The following is a 19,267-nucleotide window of genomic DNA, read 5'->3' as shown; positions in this document are numbered from 1 at the left end:
TGGGAGGCTGGACTGGGTCACTCCAAGGGCCACTAGGACCATGACCATCCCCTGCACATGATCACACACACCACATATGGCCACTGGGACTGGGGGAAGCTTTATGTGGGCAGCTGGGTCTTCAGTGCAAGCCACCAGGCCCATCTGGTGGGGATTAGGAGTCCTGCCAACAAAGTCAGCTGGCCACTTTCTGGCTGGAACCCTCTCAGCCTTGCCAGGAAGTCAGAGGGCTGGAGAGCAGAACCTGGCCTGGAAGAGGGGGTGCTGCGAGGAGGGAGGAGGAGTGTGGTAAGCACAGGTGGCCTTTTTGGCAGCCCTAGCCTGGCTTTGGGACAGTCTGGCAGTTTGCAAAGCCATTTTGCCTCCGTGGCCCTGCTGACCCTTGCAACTGGCTTCATAAGGATAGACATTAAAGGATCAGAGAAGGTAAGAGACTGGCCTGAGGCTACTCAGCACATCTTGTTCTCCCTGGGGTCTTCAAGGTACAACCAAGACCATCGAGGTTTCCCCTTCCCTGGGAGGCCCAGCTGTGAAGGACGGTGCATTTCCTGCCCCTCCAGCCGATCCTCCTCCAGCTGTAGCTGCTTTTTCCCTTCTGGCACCAGACACACGGCAGTGGGATTCTATAAACTGGTTCGGAAAAGGATGTAGGGCCTGAAGGGTTGGTTCTCATGGGAGTGCTTCCATTTTCTAAAGAGGGCAAAGCTGAACACAAATCTTGCTCAGATGGTGGGACTGTGCAAGTCTGCTGCATACTTTCCCTTGCCTGTCCCTTTCAGTGTAGTCCCTGTCCATGGCTCTTCAGCAGGCATGTCTTGAAGCAGCTGTGGGCCAGGGCCTTTAGACCCTCCCAGTCTGGGCAGTCATTTAAGTAATTCCATCTTTCTGGGGCTCAGTTTCCTATTCTGAAAAATGGTGCAACCACCACCCATCTCCCTAGCCTGTTGAGGTGACTAAATGGGATGTTTGTGTCATCACTGAGCAGAGTATGAGAGATGTGAAGATTATCAGTCCTCAGGGAGCCAGATGGGCTGCAAGAGAGAGGTAAAGGTGAGTGGGTTAGTGGGGGCTGGAGGAGGCACAAAAGGGCTGAAGGGGCAAAGAGGGACCTGGTGGAGCAGGATCTACATGGAGGGGATTCTCCCTCAAATTCAGGAGTGTTCAATGTGGAGGCCAACCTGCTAATATCTTTGTTGGGAAACTGAGTCCCCGAAACTCAGAGTGTCTTGCCTCTCTCCACCCCACCCCCATCCCATGGAAGTTATTAATCCAACAGAGATTTACTTATTAAGCATCTGCTATATGCCAGATACTAGGCTGGATCCTCTTGAGTAAAATGTGCATAGTCTATGCCTTCATGGAAACCTTCATTGAGCCTCACTCACTCAATCACTGCTGTTGAGTCAGATCCTACTCATAGCAACCCCTCCTTGGGTTTCCAAGGCAGTAATGCTATGGAAGTAGATTGCCCAGTCTTCCTTCTGAGGAGTGGCTGGTGGGTTTGAACCTCCAGCCTTCTGGTTAACAGTCAAGTGCCTTAGCCACTACACCACCAGAACTTCTACATACAGCCTAAAATTAAAAAATAAATAAAAACCCCAAACTCACTGCCTTAAGAGTTCAGTCCATTTTGACCCATAGCAACCCCTCCTTGGGTTTCCAAGGCAGCATCACTACAGAAGTAGATTGCCCAACCTTCCTTCCGAGGAGTGGCTGATGTGTTAGAACTGCCAACCTTCTGGTTAGCAGTCAAATGCCTTAGGCACTACACTACCAGAGCTCCTGTACATTGCATTATTGTAATTCCAGACTTGGCTAAATGCTATGAGGTTATCTGGCTCTTTGCTACATTTGAAGGACCTTGTCACTTAATAGGCATTGTAACACTTGCTGAAAGATCGCTCTGAGGAGGTGATGTTTGAGCTGAGCCTTGGCTGGCAGAAGTTAGAAATGGTGTACAGACTTCCTTTGCCTTCTCTGTGGGTCCTGCTTCTCTACTCCCCTCCCCCACTGGCTAACCTGTCATCTCTCATTGGATGTCTGAGTCCCTCTGCCTCTCCCACACCTCAGGGATCAGGATGTTGTGGGTAACAGACCTCCCCCAGGCTAATAACCCAGGGAAGTAGCTGTGGGTCTTAGTTTGTCCAGATGGGGTGTGTGTGTGTGTGTGTGTGTGTGCGCCCGCCCCCCTTTCTGGGTATGTTCTAGAACAGAGTTCAGCCCAGAGACCAGGGGTGGCCTAGATGATGGAGGTGGAGCCTGCTGGTTGGCAGAGAACCTGACCATTGGGCTGGGTAAGCGTCTCTGGCCTCATTTCCACTGTCTACAAAAAGGAGGTGATAAGAGTCGCTACCTCCCGGTGTTAGCGCTCGGGTTTCTTGACCCTGGCCCCAGAAGAGCAGGCCGACTCAGAAGACTGAGGGCCGGCAGGAGGGACGAGGGTGTGAGACACGCCACGTGAACCATAAATTGCCCCCCTTTCCCCAGAAAAAGGCCCCGGAGTTCAAGACACCGGCACCGCACGCTGGGAATGAGAGCAGAGACCCCCGCCAGGAGAGAAAGGCACTTAGGGGATCTGCTTATTAGCGTGAAATGCAAATGAGTCCGGCCTCATTTGCACAATTCAGTGCCCGGATTCCGCGAAAGGGCAACCTGCGAGGCAACAGCGCAGCCGCTGCTGTGCGCTCCGCACCCCCCGCCACGCTCCCCTGGAGGGAGCCGCGACGCCCCCAGCCCCACGCACGCAGCAGGAGGCGTGCCTGGCTGTGTAAGTGGCGCAGCCGCCCGCAAGCGAAAAACCCTCTGGAGTCGAGGGGTGCTGAAGGTCATCTGGGCCATCCCTCTGGCTCTCCGCAGTGGCGTTAGCGCCCCGAAGTATCCGGAGAGGGAACTAAGCCCCTCGGTTCCTACGGTCTACCTCCCGCACATGTTGCGGAAGTGCTTCCCGCGGTCTGATCCTCTGTGCTACCACCCACCCGGCCCAGCACTCTCGCGGTGCTCTGCTCCCGGGTACCCAAAGCCTCTTAAGGGGCACCAGCAGCGGGAGGATGCTGGAGCTAAATAAGCAGGGGGCCTCGGGGAGGTGAGGCGGGGCGAGGGCCGGGACCTGCGCGTGCGTGTGCGCGCGCGGGCAGCCGCAGACCCGCGAGGCCTGGATCCCGGCAGGGTGGAGGTGTGCGGGAGCAGGGGCCCCGCGAAGCTCTAGTCCCGCGCGTAGGCTCCTTCTAAGCCATAGTGGGACAGGAGAGGGCGAAATTGAGGCACGGAGTGGGGGTTGGGTGAGAGCTTTGTAGGTTAAGAGTCGGTTAGGCCAAGTAGTGTGCTTCCATCCCCTCCCACACATTCGCTGCTAGTTCAGGACCCAGCTGCTTTCCCAGCTGTCGGTTCTGCACTCCGGAGCTACCTGTCCACGTGTTTAAGCACAAAGCCCGTGTGGGTCAACACCCTCTAAAGGCCCCCAGGCGCAGATGACGGGAAGCCCACGAATGACCTCCAAGTGAGACCAGGGCCAGCGGGTTAGGGTTAGGAGGTCAGGGTCAAAGTCGCCGAAGTAGCTAGCATCTGAGGAGGTTAGCGGAGGCCACGCCCAGACCATGCCTCCTCCAGTCTTTCCCTGGCTCCGCCTGCATCCCCCAAGGCCCGCCCCCTCCATCCTGAAGCCCCACCCCCGGGACGCCCCGCTCTACTCCGCCTCCAGTCCCTTTCTCAGGCTCTATTCCAGGGTGGACGATTAACCAGGTGGAGATCTGGGATTTCGCGCTGGGACCCTGGTCACACCCCTCACTCGCGGTCCGCCCACCTTTATTCTCCTCCAGGTCGGCCCAGAACTGAGCCCCGCCCTCCGGCTGCGGTCCACTTCGAAGGTCGTGGACAAAGGATGATCAGGGGCCGGCAGCGCTACTCCGGGACCCCGCGCCGAATCTTGATTCCCGGGGGTTCCTTCCAGGGGAGTCCCGGAGACCCCAGCGGCCAATAGGAAAGTGGGTTCGGTTTGGGCGGTCGTCTGATTGGCTCCGGTCTTCGGGAGAGGACCCAGAAGCAAGAGGAGGGGAAAGAGAGGCGGTCTTGGGTTTTGGGGTGGGAACCAAATTCCAGCTGTGGTTCTCTCCCCCGGTGTCCCCGCCCGCACTGCCACGGCGGCCGGCCAATGGGCGCGCGGCTCGGGGCTGGCGGCGGGCCGCGATTGGCTGAGAGGCTGGCTGGGGAGAGGCGGGGCCGAGGCTTGAAGTTGGAGTGAGGGATCCAGCTGTGGTGTGCGCCGGGCTCCTCGCCGCCGCTTTCGCTCGCTCGCTCCGCGTCTCGGCCCGAGGAGGCAGTAGCGCCGGCGACAGCTACGGCAGAGGCAGCTACCGCGGCGCCTGCGGCGGCGGCATCTCTGCCTCCACCCCCGCCCGGGACGGCCTCCCACCGTCTCCCCGCCCCTCCCGGACTGTGAGCCGGCCGCCAGGCGCAGGAAGGAGCCGCCCCCCAACCCCTCCAAACCCACCCCCAAAGAGATCCCTCCTCCCCTCCCCCCGCTGTTGCTGGCGCGGAGCCGGGACGATGCTGACCCCTTAGATCCCGCTCCAGCTGCGCCGCGGGAAGAGGGGGCTCCCCTCCCCGCCCTGCGCCGGGTGCCCTCCTTCCCTCTCCCCCTCTTGGGGACGCTTCGCCGAAGGTGGCGCCGAATCGGGCGGCCAGAGCCTGGGCGCGAAGCGAAGAAGCCGGAACAAAGTGAGGGGTAGCCGGCCAGCTGGCCCGGGGGGCCCAGGGGAAGCGGGACTTTCGCCAGGCGGGGCTCCCCTGCGTCCCAGCGCCCCGCGGGCAGCATGCCCCTGCGGGCAGGGGGAGCTGGGCTGAACTGGCCCTCCTGGGGGCTCAGCCTGAGCCCTAGAGCCCCCCAGATGCGCCCCCGCCGGGCACCCCCGGTTGCGTGAGGACACCTCCTCCGAGGGGCGCCGCTAGCCCCTCTCTGGACCGCCCGGGGCCCCGGCTGGCCAGAGGATGGACGAGGAGGAGGATGGAGCGGGCGCCGAGGAGTCGGGACAGCCCCGGAGCTTCATGCGGATCAACAACCTGTCCGGGGCCGGGGGTCGGCAGGGGCCAGGGTCGGCGGAGAAGGACCCCGGCAGCGCGGACTCCGAGGCCGAGGGGCTGCCGTACCCGGCGCTGGCCCCCGTGGTATTTTTCTACTTGAGCCAGGACAGCCGCCCGCGGAGCTGGTGTCTCCGCACGGTCTGTAACCCATATCCTTCGGGGCACGACGGCCGGCTAGGGGGCCCGGAGGGGGGCGGGCCGCCCGCCGGAGGGGACCCAACGCCAGGTGAGTCTGAGTCGGAGAAGTGAGCCTGGAGGGTGGAGAGACAAGAAGGGGGTTCTGAAGAGGGTTGGGGGCGTCGGAGGCAGAGCAGGGACGGGGGCAGGTCACGCTGGTACCCTGGCGAGCCCCACCTCCGTCCGCACACCTCTGCCCTTCCTGGGGGAGTGGGATCAAGGCCCGGAGAGGAGACGTGCCCCGCGGGTTCGCAGCTGGGTGCTTTCCAGATGTGGACAGGGGAGGGTCGTCGTTCTCCGAAGCAGAAAGCTTTGGGAGCCTGGGCGCTTTACTCTCCCGGCCCGCAGGTTAGCGAGCTGGGTTTGGTTTCCGTGTTTGGGGGGTGGGTGAGTGGGGAGGAAGCTGCAGGGACGGGGGTGAGGGGACCGCAATCTCCTGGGTTTCCCTCCTGCCCCCGCCCCAAAGTTTGCGGCGGATTCTGGGGTCCAGCCCTCCCCACCTGGTCCTCGAGGCTGAGGATTTTACTGACCCAGAGGGAGAGGTTGGGAGGCGGGGACCAGGTCTTGTCCCCCCCGCCCCCTCCCCCCGCTGGTTGGAGGAACAACAAGGAGATTCCGGCCGCGGCTGATGTCAGGGGCGCAGAATGAGAACAAGATGTGGTGGAGGGAGCTGTCTGCCCCGAAAGCCTGAGTCGAACCCCCTTCAGTTGAGTCCCAATGCCAGCGTTCTTCCTTCCACCCGATTCCTTATTCCACGCGAGGTGCTGAAGGTTGGGTTGGGGAGTTTTGTAAGCTGGATTTTGTCTCGTGGAGGGAAAGACTGTGGTCAGAGCTCTGGCGGGGGTGCGGGTGGGGGTGGGGGAGATGGGATTAAGCCGTCTGGAGTTACTCCTCCCCTTTCACGAACACAGCATGCTCCCCTCTGCTCTCAGAGCAGGTACGGTGACTGCAGACCTCTGAAAGTATTTGGGGGGACAGTGATTCTGTAAGCAGAAGGGTAAGAAAGACTCAGGTCCTCTGGGTTTGGAGACTGCAAGCCCCACATTCCAGGGAGATGGATTTAGCACTGCCTCCCTGCTCAGTCTGGAGCTGTAGGGGAGACCCCAACCCCCCCCCCCGACAGCCCCTAGCCCCTCCCCCTCCCCCCTTCACACAAAGCGTTGCTTGACTAATAATGCTGGGCTCCAGGCTCCTGGCTCCGGGGTGGGTCCCGCAACCAACGGAAGGAAGGGGGGGTTCGCTGCCTTCCCAGGTCTTGATGGTTTTCCTGGCTCCTTCCTCCCAGCTCAGAGGCTCTTTGGGACCCAGTGTGGGGGACCCCAGGTCCTTCTTGGAGCCACTGACGTCCCAGCCCAGACTCTGCTTTGGGGAAGGGGGAAAGCTTAGTGCCGCCCTCGCTCCCTGCAGCTCTGCTGCTTCTAGTGCGCAGAGCAGGCTGTGAGCTTGCCCCCCCCAATCCTTACCACTCCTTGGGTCTTTGGGAAGCTCCCTTTCTTGTATCCTCTTCCCACCTCCTGCCTTTTTTCCTTTCTCTCTGAGCTGCAACAAGAGAAAAGTAGGGCCTTGGAGGTCTGCGGACCTGCCAAATGGGCACATCTTATGCTCTGGGGCTCCCCTCTGGGCCCTTTCTCTATGGTAGAGATAGAGATGGGGAATGAGCGACCCTCTGAAGGTTGAGATCTGAGCATCTCTCCTCTCCCGCCCCAACCACCTCCTCTCTCCGTGAATGGGAAAACACTTCAGCCCTCTCTCTCTCCCTCCCCTGGAGGGAGAGAGGCCTATTTCTCCTCTTCCTTCCCATCTCTCCCCTAAATCAAACCTCCTGGCTAGCATCTCTCCCCACCTGCCCTATTTCCAGGTGCTAATAGAGGATCTAGGGGCAGGCTTCTTTTTAGAGGGGTCCTGAAGGGAGCAAGTAGAGAGAGCTAGAATGAGAGAAGAAAGGTGGGAACTCAGAGTTCATTTTGGGCATAGGGAACTGGCTTACCTCTGGGGGGCAGTATTCTGGGGCATGGGACATCAGCATCAGTAGGTCAGGATGAGCAGGTAAGCCTGGGTTGGCTGAGGATGGGTTGAGAACAGTTTCATGCCAGGGAGGCTGCTAAGCTGTGCCCCCTCCCCCATTCCCATCCCACCCAAGTTCCAAGGGAAGCCTGGATTTTCACTATCAGAGGCTCTAAAATGACTTAGGCCTCAGTCTTTCCCTTTTTCTCTTTTTGGTATCTGTGATACTTCCGTGGGCTCCACAAGGGTCATCTCTGTACCTCAGAGCCTGAGGGACATAAGGACACCTCCCACTCTTGCATAGTGGCAAGCTAATGGGACTCTTGTTGGCATGTTCTCTAGTCTTCCCCGCTGTTCCTCCTGTCTTTGAAAGACAGGTTTCCTAGAGAGGAGATCTAGACCCAGGTAGAAAGTGATGTGAATGTGTGTGTGTGAGTGTGTATATGTGTGTGTGTGTGTGTGTGTTGGGGCAGGGAACAAAAAACGAGAGGGTCTCAGAAGGCTGTGTGTTTTGGTATTAAGGAGACCAGGGATGCTTATAGACAGTCAGCTCAGAATCGGAAGGGTCCCCACTTCCTTGCAGCTTATAGGGGAGTCTGTGTTGGACTTCCCAGCATGTGTTTCTTCAAGTGTGAGGGAGTGTGTTTCCCTCCCGGGAAGGAGATCCTAGCATTCCCTCTCTGGCTGTTGTGTCACATCTGGAAGTTTGTGTAGGAGTTTCTCCAAGCTGAGAGCCCAGCACAGCTTTTTCTCATTTGGAAATCACAGGCTGGCATTTGGGATGCCGAGAGGGGGAGTGGGAGGGGGGCCAGAGGGGGAGAGGGGAGCCTGCCAGGAGTGGGGGGAGAAGGGGGAAGCCTAAACGGCAGGAGCCCTAATGGCTTCCAGAAGTGAATGTGAGTGGTGAGTGTGCGTCACTGTGCGTGTCTGAGTGTGTGTGTCTGGAGGGAGGGGCACCAGGAATTTCAAGAGCCTTCCATGCCACTGTCCCAGTGCCCTAAGTCTGCCTGTTTCTCTTACCTAGGGAGAAATCTCCATTTTGATCCTCAGAGGAAATGGCGCGGGGGTGGGGCGCGGGGGTGCTTCCTGTCTTTTCCCCAGTCCCTCCTCCCATTTTCAAGCCCAAGGCTCTCCAGAGGGGGTCTGGGGAGAAGGACTGGGGCTGGGGAATTGGACAGGATGGCTTGTGTGTGTGTGTGGGGACGACAGAGCACCCTTTGGCACCCTCTCTGACCCAGGGCCCGCTTCCTTCTGGGTCACAAGCACACTCCTTCCCACCTATGGCGCTCTACAGCACTGCTGGGGGACTCCCCATCACCCCTAGTGCCAGTTGGAGCCATGCCTGGGATTACCCCCACCATGGAGCCCTCCCTCACCCCTCCACTGCTCCCGCCCCAGCTCTCACCCCGCCCTGCCTGCCTCAGCCAGGATGGCAACAGACACAACTGCTCACACACGCAGACATGCGCACACACACACAGGCACAGACGTTTGAATCAGATTTTTGGCGTATTTCCCTTCCCAAAGATTCCAGCGGCCGTCTCTCTTGTGTCTCTGTGTCTCATGTCTCTGTCTCTGGGTGGGGCGGCTGCCTTTCTGTGGGCTTCAGTTTTTGCTTCAGCTGGAAACCTCTCTCCCCACACACCCACACATTGGACTGAAGCGGCTAGGGAAACCACAGGGAAACAGGCCCATTGGAGTTGGGGGTGGGGCTCAGCTGGGGGAATCCCCCTTCAGCCTCATGCTGGGGATCCCCTAGATCCCATCCTACCCTTGGGATTGCCAAATCTGATGGACACCAGCCTGTCCCTGGGTTGTCTGACCTGTCCCCACGCCATCTTTCCAGCCCTTACAGGCAGCCAGGATTCCTGGGTCCAGGCCCATTTCCCCCTCAGTGTTCCTGAGTATTAGGTTTCCAGGCTCCTGCTGGGGAATGGGGCAGCTGGAGGGCCTTCTTTTCTCCTCAGTTAATGCCTGGAGCCCCTTGCTCCTGGAGTTACCCCAGTTCTCCTTCTTCCTTCCCTTACCTCCCTCACTCTTACAGCTGCTTGGTAGGCGAGGGCTGTAGATAAAGCCATCGGGAGGACTCAATTGTGGAGATAACATGCTCTAGTTCTTTCTCCCAGGAGGGAAAAAGGAGGAGGGATGGAAGTGGGGTTCCCTCTTGGCCATTTTCTTTTTCTTTGCTTTTGATGGTGGGTTGTGAGAAGAAAGATACTCCCCTCTCCTGTCCCCCCTCCCCCTTTGGGATCCACTCCAGCCTGGACAGTCACCATAGCAACAGTGGACATGTGACTGCACAGGTCTCTCATAGTCACTATGGCAACCAGTGTCCCCCGATCCCTTGGTTGTCATGGAGATTTGTCACATGGTTTTCCCCAACCTGATAACTTCTGGGTCCCCCCACTTCCCCTTCCTGACATGAGGACAAGGCAGCAGCCTGGGTAAGGGGAGTTTGTGTGTGAGAGGGTCCCTTTAATTACCATGGCAACCAATCCACACCACCTGGTGACATATCCTTCTGTTGTTATGGCAACAAAGGAACATCACACAGTGACATATGGCCATGTTCCCAGGGAAATGAGCCCCACCTTGAGAAGGGTGAAGGGACCTCCCCCCCGCCGGCTCCCCATTAATGAGAGTTCATTATTCCTTGATTCAGATTGTCTCGATGTTCCTGTGTCATGTCTCTTTCCTTTCCACTTCTAATTACCTGTAGTGAAAGTGGAGAGGGGCAGAATACACCAAGGAGTAAGTTGAATTGACAAGAGGGTGCTTGAGAAGGGGCTTCCAGGGTTGGGAGCTGGGGGTGAGGCAGATTCTGGCCATATGAAGCCCCTGTCTGTGCATGTGGAAGGTGAGAACAGGAGGAAGGATGATTCCTGGATGGTGTCACTTCTGCCTTTTCCTCATCTCCATCATAGCTACAATCAGTTCATCATTATGAAGGCAAACAGGGTAGGAGAAAATGAATGGGGAGACACATCTGGCTTCCAGGCAAGGCATTCACTCACTCGCTCACTCATTCCTCCCATGTATTGATCATCTGCAGTGTGCCAGGCACTGTGGTAAGCTCTCCACAGGAGATAAAGACGTATGAGAGCCCCTGCCTTCCAGGAGCCCACAGCCCAGCAGGGGAGATGAGACAAATCCACAGATGACTGTAACGTGGTAGATTCACTGCCACTGTAGGGGTCCACACAGGTGTCCCACGAGGTACTCTGGCAGCCCCTCTTCTCAGGAGAACTCCCCACCCTCCCTCATGTAGGGGCATCTCTGTGGGCCCCTCCCAGAATCCCTTCCCCTGCGGAGGAGAGAAAGGGGCTAGCTTGGGGAAGCAGAACAGTCCTGGAGGGTAATCATGCCCTTCCCTTTCCAGATGATGGCTCCAAGGGAGCTCCCTCCTTGTCCCCTTTTTTTCTAGGATGACCCCTGGCTGACCCTGTTTCTGGGGGAGAAATGCACTGGGCTCTGGTACTACTCAGGAAAATAGCTCCATGGAAACAGCAGTCGATTTATTTCCCTCTTCTCTCCACTTACCCCCAAAACCTAGAAAGTTTTTCTTCTACTCTTGTAAGGAAGCAGAGGTTAGGGAAACCAGTGCCTTGGGACTTTTTGAGAACTAGAGAGAAGTGATGGGGAGTCTGAGGCAAGAAGTCTGTTAAGAGAGAAGAAAGTAGGAGGATAGTGAGTGGACTGAGAGCAACATGGCCTCTGTGGTAGGGGCACAGTCTAGGATTCAGGACAGAGCTGAGGTATGCCTTGAACCAGCTGGGAGGAAGGTCCTTCAGTCACTGGGCATTGCTGCTGCTCTCTCGTGCCTGGCCAAAACCTTCTTGTCCCAGGAGTAGGGTTGAGACAGGAAGATCTGTCATCTGCTCTGGACCCTTTTCTGCCCATCGAGTCTGGCTTGGTGGGTCTCACCTTGGGTGCCATGATACCAATACCCCTGCATTCCCTAGGCTTCCTCCTTTCCCCAGTTCCCATCTCTGCTTGTCTCTAGCCTCTCTGCTCTCCTCCACCTCACTCACAACTCAGACATTTTCCTTGAGAAAAATAGGATGCTTGGTCACTGACCATGAGTCTGCTGCCTGGGTCTTTCTAGGATCCAGAAGTCATTTTGTCCATGCTTCTGCTGATGGGCTAGAAGTGAGTCCTTCAGTAGAACACACTATGTGGAAAGACCCAGGGTCTAAAAGGAACTTCTTGCTGTAGATGGAGTCTATTTTAGCCAGTCTGGTCTAGGATTTTGCTAGAAGCCACAAGGTGTGACAGTGGCATGGGTGGTGTGTATGGGGTCTTGTCTGCTCTGCGTGGACTGGGGACTTATGCCTAGCACAGTGTATGGCATGTAGTGAGTCCTTGTTATTGAAATGTGTGAATGTGCCTAGAGACTGTGTGAGGCTCTGACCTTGGTATTTGGATGGTTTTGAAAGATAGGGTGCCGGTAGTAGGAGAGGCAGCCTTGGATTTTGGTGCTGTGACTGAAGGAGACTGCAGTTGCAGACTCTGGTTGTTTGGTGTCTGCCTCTGCCTGTCCATCTGGTGTCGGGAGAGTAATGGCAGCCCATCCGTGCATGCCTGAGCAGCCATGGTGCGCAGAGGAAAGCACCTCACGTTAGGAGCTGGGAAACCTCACTTGTGTCCTAGCTTCTCAGGTGACCTTCAACACATGACTTTGGCTCTCCAGATTTCAGTTTTCTTGGGTTCTGAGAAATAGAATTATCTACCCCAGATACTTCACAGGGCTGTTGTGAGCCTTAAATGTGGCATTGTGTGAAGGTGCTTGGTAAACTGTAAGGCAGGCATAATGCACGACTTTAGGTTTGTGTAACACATTCACATACATTATCTCATTTGCTTCTCACATCTTCCCTGTGAGGTAGGAGAATAGAATTCGGATTCAGCAGCAAACTCTTGGTGTCTGGCATTTCCATAAACATGATCGATTTTATCCCCCAAATGGCTTGTGCAAACAGTCAGGGTATTTGTGGCCTCTCCTGCTTTATAGAGGAGAAAGCGGAGTCTGGAGAGGTGAGATGACCCTGATAGGCCTGGGCCTAGGGGCTGGTCTGATGTACAAGCCAGGGTTGGGAGGTCAACAGGGAGGAGGTGGTAGGGTAGGGTGGAGAAATGGGCTCAGTCCCAGCCCCTGCGAGCTGTTTCCTTGACCGCCCGATACCTGGTTCGAGCGCATCAGCATGTTGGTCATCCTGCTCAACTGTGTGACCCTGGGAATGTTCCGGCCGTGTGAGGACATTGCCTGTGACTCTCAGCGCTGCCGGATCCTGCAGGTGTGGGGTGGGGAGGGAGTGAGCCCCTGGTTTCTTTTCTGCCTGGGGCCCTGGCTACACTGGGGGCTAGGGTTGGGGCTGGGGGGGCTGTTCCCCAACTCCCTTCTCAGTTTCAGCAGTCTCTTGTCCCCACATCAGGCCTTTGATGACTTCATCTTTGCCTTCTTCGCTGTGGAGATGGTGGTGAAGATGGTGGCCTTGGGCATCTTTGGGAAAAAGTGTTACCTGGGAGACACTTGGAACCGGCTTGACTTTTTCATTGTCATTGCGGGGTGAGGGCCTGGGCTAGGGCGGAAAAGCAGTGGGTCAGATCAGTACCTTCCCCAGGGTCAGGGTTCTAGGCCCCCACCCCTCAACCCAATCACAGCAACTGCTTTTTCTCCCTGGTTGCCCACTAAGGGGAGTCCTGGATGATGCCAATGATTAGTATGCTCTGCTGCTAACCAAAAGGTCAGAGGTTTGCGTTTACCCAGAAACTCCTCAAAAGAAAGCCCTGGCCATCTACTTCCAAAGTCAGCAAACCCCGTGGAGCACAGTTCTACTTTGACACACGTGGGGTCGCCGTGAGGTGGAATTAGCAACTGGTGCCCACTAAGGGCCTGAGGTTGTGTGCCTGCAGTACACTGGCCTGTACTCCGAGTTCTGTGATCCCTTCATTTATACCCTTTTCCCCGTCCCGTCCTTCCTCTATTCTCTGTCGGCAAGTTTGTCTTTGGCTTGGGAATGGCCCCAGACACAGAGCCCAACCTCCTGGGTCCCTTGTAAAGGAGGGGGTAGAGTCAGAGGTTGTGCTGCTGTCCCCACGCAGGCTTCCTCAATAACCTCTTTTGGCCTCCCTTTGGGCTCTGCCCTGCAGGATGCTGGAGTATTCGCTGGACCTGCAGAATGTCAGCTTCTCAGCTGTCAGGACAGTCCGTGTGCTGCGACCTCTCAGGGCCATTAACCGGGTACCCAGTGAGTGATCCCTCAGCTCCGAGCCCCTGGACAAAGGGCCCCAAGAGGAAATGTGGAAATCTCAGACCTTGCCTACCACCACATCCTTACCTGACCAGGCACAGGACTGGTCGAGGCTGGCACTCTGTATAGGCAGGGAGCTAGGCCCACTGGAGCCAGGCCGAGCCAGAGCCTGACTGAACTGTAGGGTTAACTGGGTAGAACATCCTCCTGTTGTCATTTCAGCCTGATTTGGGGTCAGGGTCTCAGAAATGTCTCAGGTGGCCCTTTCTATCCACCTGATGACCCTTTGCCCCAGTGGAAAAGGAGTGGGATAGCACCGGATAGGAGAGGTGAGCTGGCCAGCAGGAGGGGAGGCAACATGCTGGTGGCTGTTTCCAGCCACAGCAGCCCTGCACTCAGTCTGGGTGTCATTGGTGAAACCCCAGTGGCCACACTGGACATAACTGCTCTCAAGACAAGGCCACTCCATGCCTCACCCTCCCTGCCATGTCCCCTTCCTCCTCCCTATCCTCCTCTAGCCCGTTGCAGCAACTGCGGAGACCATTATCTAAATTAAACCGCATTGGTTTCCCGAGCCAGCTAGGCTTTGGCAGCTCTGGCTCCCCCTCCCTTCTGCCCCCCTTTGCTTGGGGGGGCCCCTTGCAACTCCCCAACCTACGCAAGCTGCAGATGGTCCCCGATGTGGTCCCAGAGTGGGGGTGGGGACATATTTCTGGGGCTGTGTGCCTGGATGTAACAGCCCCTTTTACTCATATATGTGTGTGTGTGTGTGTGAGAGAGAGAGAGAGAGAGAGAGAGAGAGAGAGAGAGAAAGCGAGTGAGAGTTGCTGCCCACTCTGGGTGAGCAGAACTATGGTGTCCCATGTGCTGGTGTTAACAGGAGCTCCAGACAAGGGCCATGCCTTCACCTCCTCTCCCGCCCCAGGTGATGGTTGGCAGATTTATAGGCCTCTGTCTAACCACCGGTATAATTCCCTTAATGCAAACCCTGAGGAATTGATCTCAGTTGGAGAAAGGAGAAGCTGAGGGGGATGGGGGGGAGGGAGGGGAAGAGGGACTGAGAAGGCTGTGCTGGAAGGGGGCGGAGCAGGGCTGTGGCAGTCACTCTGAGGTTAATGAGCTGCTGCTTAGAAGGTTTTTCCCTAGTGGGGGACTTTGGGGGTCAAAACCTATCATTAGAGGTCTGTCTGCTTGACAAGGGCTTGTTGATCTGGGAGCTGCTTCAGTCCAAGTGGGCTGGTTGGGTCCTAGACCTGAAATAGGGAGGGAAGGAAGTGTCCCTAACAGGGCTGGCAGGGAGAGGAGGATTTTTTAGTGGATTTCTGTGTGTGTGTGTGTGTGTGTGTTTTGTCTATTGATGGACTCCTGAGAAGGCAGTGTTGTGTCTCTTCATATCTTGCTTGTGGGACCTGGAGGCAGAGGGGCTCAAAACCATGGTGATACACAGGCCATCTTGGCCCCTGCAGAGGAGCTGGCTCCCTAAGTGAGATTCCTTCTGCCAGCCTCCCCCAGCAATTCTCTGCCTCAGTTTCCCCAGTGACCCCAATGGTGATAACTTAGAAAAGTAGGATGACTGTGGTGAGAGAAAGAAGTAGGAGGGGTGTGTGTGTGTGTGTGTGTGTGTGTGTGTTGGGGAGGAGGATGTGAAAGCAGGAAGCCTGGGTTTAAGTCTGACACCTGCATTAGCAGCAGTATGACCCTGGACAAGTGCTGGTGTTAACAGGAGCTCTCTGCTCTCTGAGCCTCGACTTCTCTGTACATCGGGGGTGATGTCATCCGTGCGACGATGATGTTGGGAGGTTGAGGTGGGCTGCTTGAAAACCACGGTTCCATGGCTCCTGGTTGGTGGTCCCAGTCAGCCAAGGGGGACTGTGGGTGGGGGCAGGGGCTGCTGGAGCTGCCTGGGGAGTGAGAAGTGTTTATTGATCTCCCCTCCAGCTCGAGCCCAGGCCATCTCAGCCTCAGTCCCTGGTGGGCCCCTCTGGGAGCGCTGCCAGGCCCATGGCAGCCAGCCTAGACTGGCCAGCCTGGCGGCCCCAGCGTGGCTTCTGCTCCCACAGGCATGCGCATCCTTGTCACGCTGCTGTTGGACACGCTGCCCATGCTGGGCAACGTCCTGCTACTCTGTTTCTTCGTCTTCTTCATCTTCGGCATTGTTGGCGTCCAGCTCTGGGCCGGGCTGCTCCGAAACCGATGCTTCCTGCCTGAGAATTTCAGCCTGTGAGTGGTGGACAGGGAGGGCTGACCTGTTGATCTGGGAGTGATTATAGGGCTGGGACCTTCCTCAGACCCCCTCCCCCCAATTCCTGCTTCTATTATTGTCCCCCTCCCCCAAACACTGGTTCTCAAACCTAGCTATCCATTGGAATTACCTAGGGAGTTTTAAAACTTACTAATGCCCTGGGTAAGGGGCTCTGGTGACACAGTGGTTAAAGCGTTGGGCTTCTAACCAAAAGGTTGGCAGTTTGAACCCACCAGTTCCTCTGCTAGAGAAAGATGGGGCAGTCTGCTTCTGTAAAGATTTACAGCCTTGGAAACCACAGGGGGCAGTTCTGCTCTGTCCTATAGGGTCACCATGAGTGGGAGTTGATCGATAACAATGGATTTGGCTTTTGTTTGTTGGTTTGTTTAATACTGGGGTCCCACCCTTTGAGATTTTTATTTAATTGGACTGGGGTTCAGCCTGGGCATGGGGACTTTTTAAAGCTTCTCTGGTACGTGTCTGCAGCAGATTTTGAAAACCACTACTTTAGGGCATCACTGTCCAGTCTCCAACACTAGAGCATCACGTTCAGTCTCCGAATGCCCAGTGCCCCCAGCTCCATGCCTGTAAATCACTGCCCCAGCCCCATTTTTGGCCCCTACTCTTGGTTCTTCTGCCCTGGCCATCCTGCTTGCCTACACCCTCTCACTCAGCCCTCTCCGTGGAAGATCCTGCCCCTAACCTCATTTTCTGTCCCCCACCCACCCGCAGCCCCCTAAGCGTGGACCTGGAGCGCTATTACCAGACGGAGAACGAGGACGAGAGCCCCTTCATCTGCTCCCAGCCGCGTGAGAACGGCATGCGATCCTGCCGGAGTGTGCCCACGCTGCGCGGGGAGGGGGGCGGTGGCCTGCCCTGTGGGCTGGACTACGAGGCCTACAACAGCTCCAGCAACACCACCTGCGTCAACTGGAACCAGTACTATACCAACTGCTCCGCAGGGGAGCACAACCCCTTCAAGGGTGCCATCAACTTTGACAACATAGGCTACGCCTGGATCGCCATCTTCCAGGTGGGGCAGCCTGGGCACTGGGAGATCAGGGCCACACAGTTGTCCAGATGCATCTCCCAGGACATAGTTCAGCTTGGAGTGGTCCTTCTCAGGGGTGGGGTAGGGTCAGGGTCCCTGGAGGAGCCTTAGGAGTTTAGGGTGGGCTGGGTCAGTCTGCCAATCTCCCTTCCCCCAGGTCATCACGCTGGAGGGCTGGGTGGACATCATGTACTTTGTGATGGATGCTCATTCCTTCTACAACTTCATCTACTTCATCCTCCTCATCATCGTGAGTGACTTCTCAGGCCCTAGGTGGGTGGGTGGGGGGCATCCTGGGAAAACAGTGAGGGACTCCAGAAAGATGAAGGGTTGCTGGGTCTAAAATTGTTAGCTCTTAATGCAAGTCCCCTAGAGACACAGGCAGTGAGAGCAGTTCTCATGTAGTGAAAGGGCACCAGATGAGGACTCAGAAGGAAATGCAAGGTCAAGGCCCAGCCCTACCACATACCACCGTGTGGCCTTGGGTAAATCATTCCCCATGAGGCCCCAGCCTCATCCTGCATCTTCATAAAATGGGTAGTTCTCAACCCAGGGCGATACAGCCTCCCCTATGGGACATTTGGAAATGGCAAAAGGTGGTTTTTGTTTTTTATGAGGCCTAGGGGAGCTCCGTTGATATTTTGTTGGGCAGTTGAGTGGGGAGGGAGATGCTAAACATCCTGAAACAATGGTCCTGCAAACAAAGTATTGTCCCACCCCAAAATTTCAGTCATTTAATGTTGAGAAATACTGCATTATCTTTTGTTCCTTCTAGCTCAGAAATTCCAGGACTTTATGAGGACAGAAGACAGAGGCAAAAGTAGCAATATTTAATAGTTATAATCACTTCCATTCATAGTGAATAATTTAATTGCTACCATTTATAGCTAATTATTTATTGGGCACTTACTACCCATCTGCCCTGGTTCTAAGCACTTTTTTTGTTATTATAGTGATATATACACCACAAAATCTATCTAAGCACTTTTTATATACTCGTGCATTTAGTTCTCACCACCATCCTGTAATCATTCCACTGTTTTACAAATAAGGAAATGGACATTTCCTATGTATCTGACCCCATTAAATGCTTTGCATATGTTGTTAATTAAGGTCATTGGGCAAGTCTGGGTGTCACTGTTGACCAAGGGCTGTAACATCTGCTGTCCATATAATCCTCATAGTCCCCCTGTGAGGAGTGGGGCGTGGGCATTGCTGTTTCCATCTCACAGAAGAGAACTATAAGCCTCAGAGAGGTTGGTCACTTGGCCAAGATCACACAGCAAGTGCCTAAAGCTGACAATTCCATACCAAGCTACTAACTCCAAGTCCAGCTCCTTTTCCATGTTCACCAAGAATCAATGGCTGAGCCAGACAGAGTGCCACATATTGAGCCAGAGATTAAGAGATTGAGATCTTCTCTGAACCTAGAACAAGTTCCAGAGAGAGTTGAATACAGAATGAGGCAGCTCTTGGTGGAGCCAACCAAAGTGACAAAGGGTAGGCTGTGAGAAAGAGCAGTCCTCAAGGCCATCCTTGCACCCAAAACTTTCCCCTGTTCAGAAGAGTGGCCGGGTTTGGGACAAGCCTGGCTGGAGAATTGTTCTCACCCCAACTGTTACCTCAGGAAGTGAGGCCAGTGCTTACGGAGGCAGCGTTTTCTTAATTTACTGCTCTCCCTGGGCTTGGGGGAGGGGAAGGGGAACAGACAGGGAGGTAAGGGGCCTAGTTTCCACCCTCCCACACACCCCTTGAAAAATCTTTCCAAACAGCTCTCTGGAATCACACTAGTGAAGCTAATTATCATAATTACTAGGACACGATCTAGAAAAAAAAAAATCTGCTTTGTCACCATAAATATTCATAGGAGCTCTGGTGGTGTAGTGCCTAAGGCGTTTGCCTGCTTGCTAACCAGAAGGCTGGCGGTTCAAACCTACCAGTCACTCCTCAGAAGCAAGACTGGGCAATCTACTTCCGTAGAGATACTGCCTTAGAAACCCAAGGAGGGGTCGCTATGAGTCGGGATCCACTCAATGGCAGTGAGTTTTTTTTTACATTCTGGATTATTGTCCAAGCAATGGCCACCCCAGAGCCCTGAGGAAAGTGAGGCGTGGAGATGGGGTCGAGGAAGTGTGGGCAAGTCAGAGTGGTAGCTTGGCTAGTACCTAAGCCCCTCCCCCAGAAGGGGGAGAGAAAGGGCACAGGTAAAGGGATGTAGGTAAGGCCAGTGGTCCCCATGGTCAGATGAGGATTCTGAAGGGTTAAGGGTTTCACCCACCAAGGTCGAGTCGGACCTGACTCATAGCGACCCCTCCTTGGGTTTCTGAGGTGATATCACTACGGAAGTAGATTGCCCCGTCTTCCTTCCGAGGAGTGTGCTAATGGGTTTGAACTGCCAGCCTTCTGGTTAGCAGTCAAGGGCCTTAGCCACTATGCTACCAGAGCTCCCTATATATATATATATAT

The 19,267-nt window shown here is 55.7% G+C and overlaps 1 protein-coding gene across 1 annotated transcript in view; it reads left to right on the top strand.

Annotated features, from left to right (window-relative positions):
• The first annotated feature begins 4,983 nt into the window (after nt 1-4,983).
• CACNA1G (calcium voltage-gated channel subunit alpha1 G) overlaps nt 4,984-19,267 on the top strand; it is a 68,470-nt gene continuing 54,186 nt past the window's right edge. Inside the window, exons 1-7 of the mRNA XM_007941877.1 lie at nt 4,984-5,225; nt 12,440-12,551; nt 12,690-12,823; nt 13,408-13,505; nt 15,569-15,728; nt 16,483-16,783; nt 16,959-17,051. Coding sequence (XP_007940068.1) covers nt 4,984-5,225; nt 12,440-12,551; nt 12,690-12,823; nt 13,408-13,505; nt 15,569-15,728; nt 16,483-16,783; nt 16,959-17,051 — 1,140 coding nt within the window. The remainder of the gene's footprint in view (nt 5,226-12,439; nt 12,552-12,689; nt 12,824-13,407; nt 13,506-15,568; nt 15,729-16,482; nt 16,784-16,958; nt 17,052-19,267) is intronic.

Source organism: Orycteropus afer, unplaced genomic scaffold (genome assembly GCF_000298275.1).
Source record: "Orycteropus afer afer isolate SDZICR_OR568_19922 unplaced genomic scaffold, OryAfe1.0 scaffold00085, whole genome shotgun sequence".
Classification (NCBI taxonomy): domain Eukaryota; kingdom Metazoa; phylum Chordata; class Mammalia; order Tubulidentata; family Orycteropodidae; genus Orycteropus; species Orycteropus afer.
This window is presented reverse-complemented; position numbering and strand designations above follow the sequence as displayed.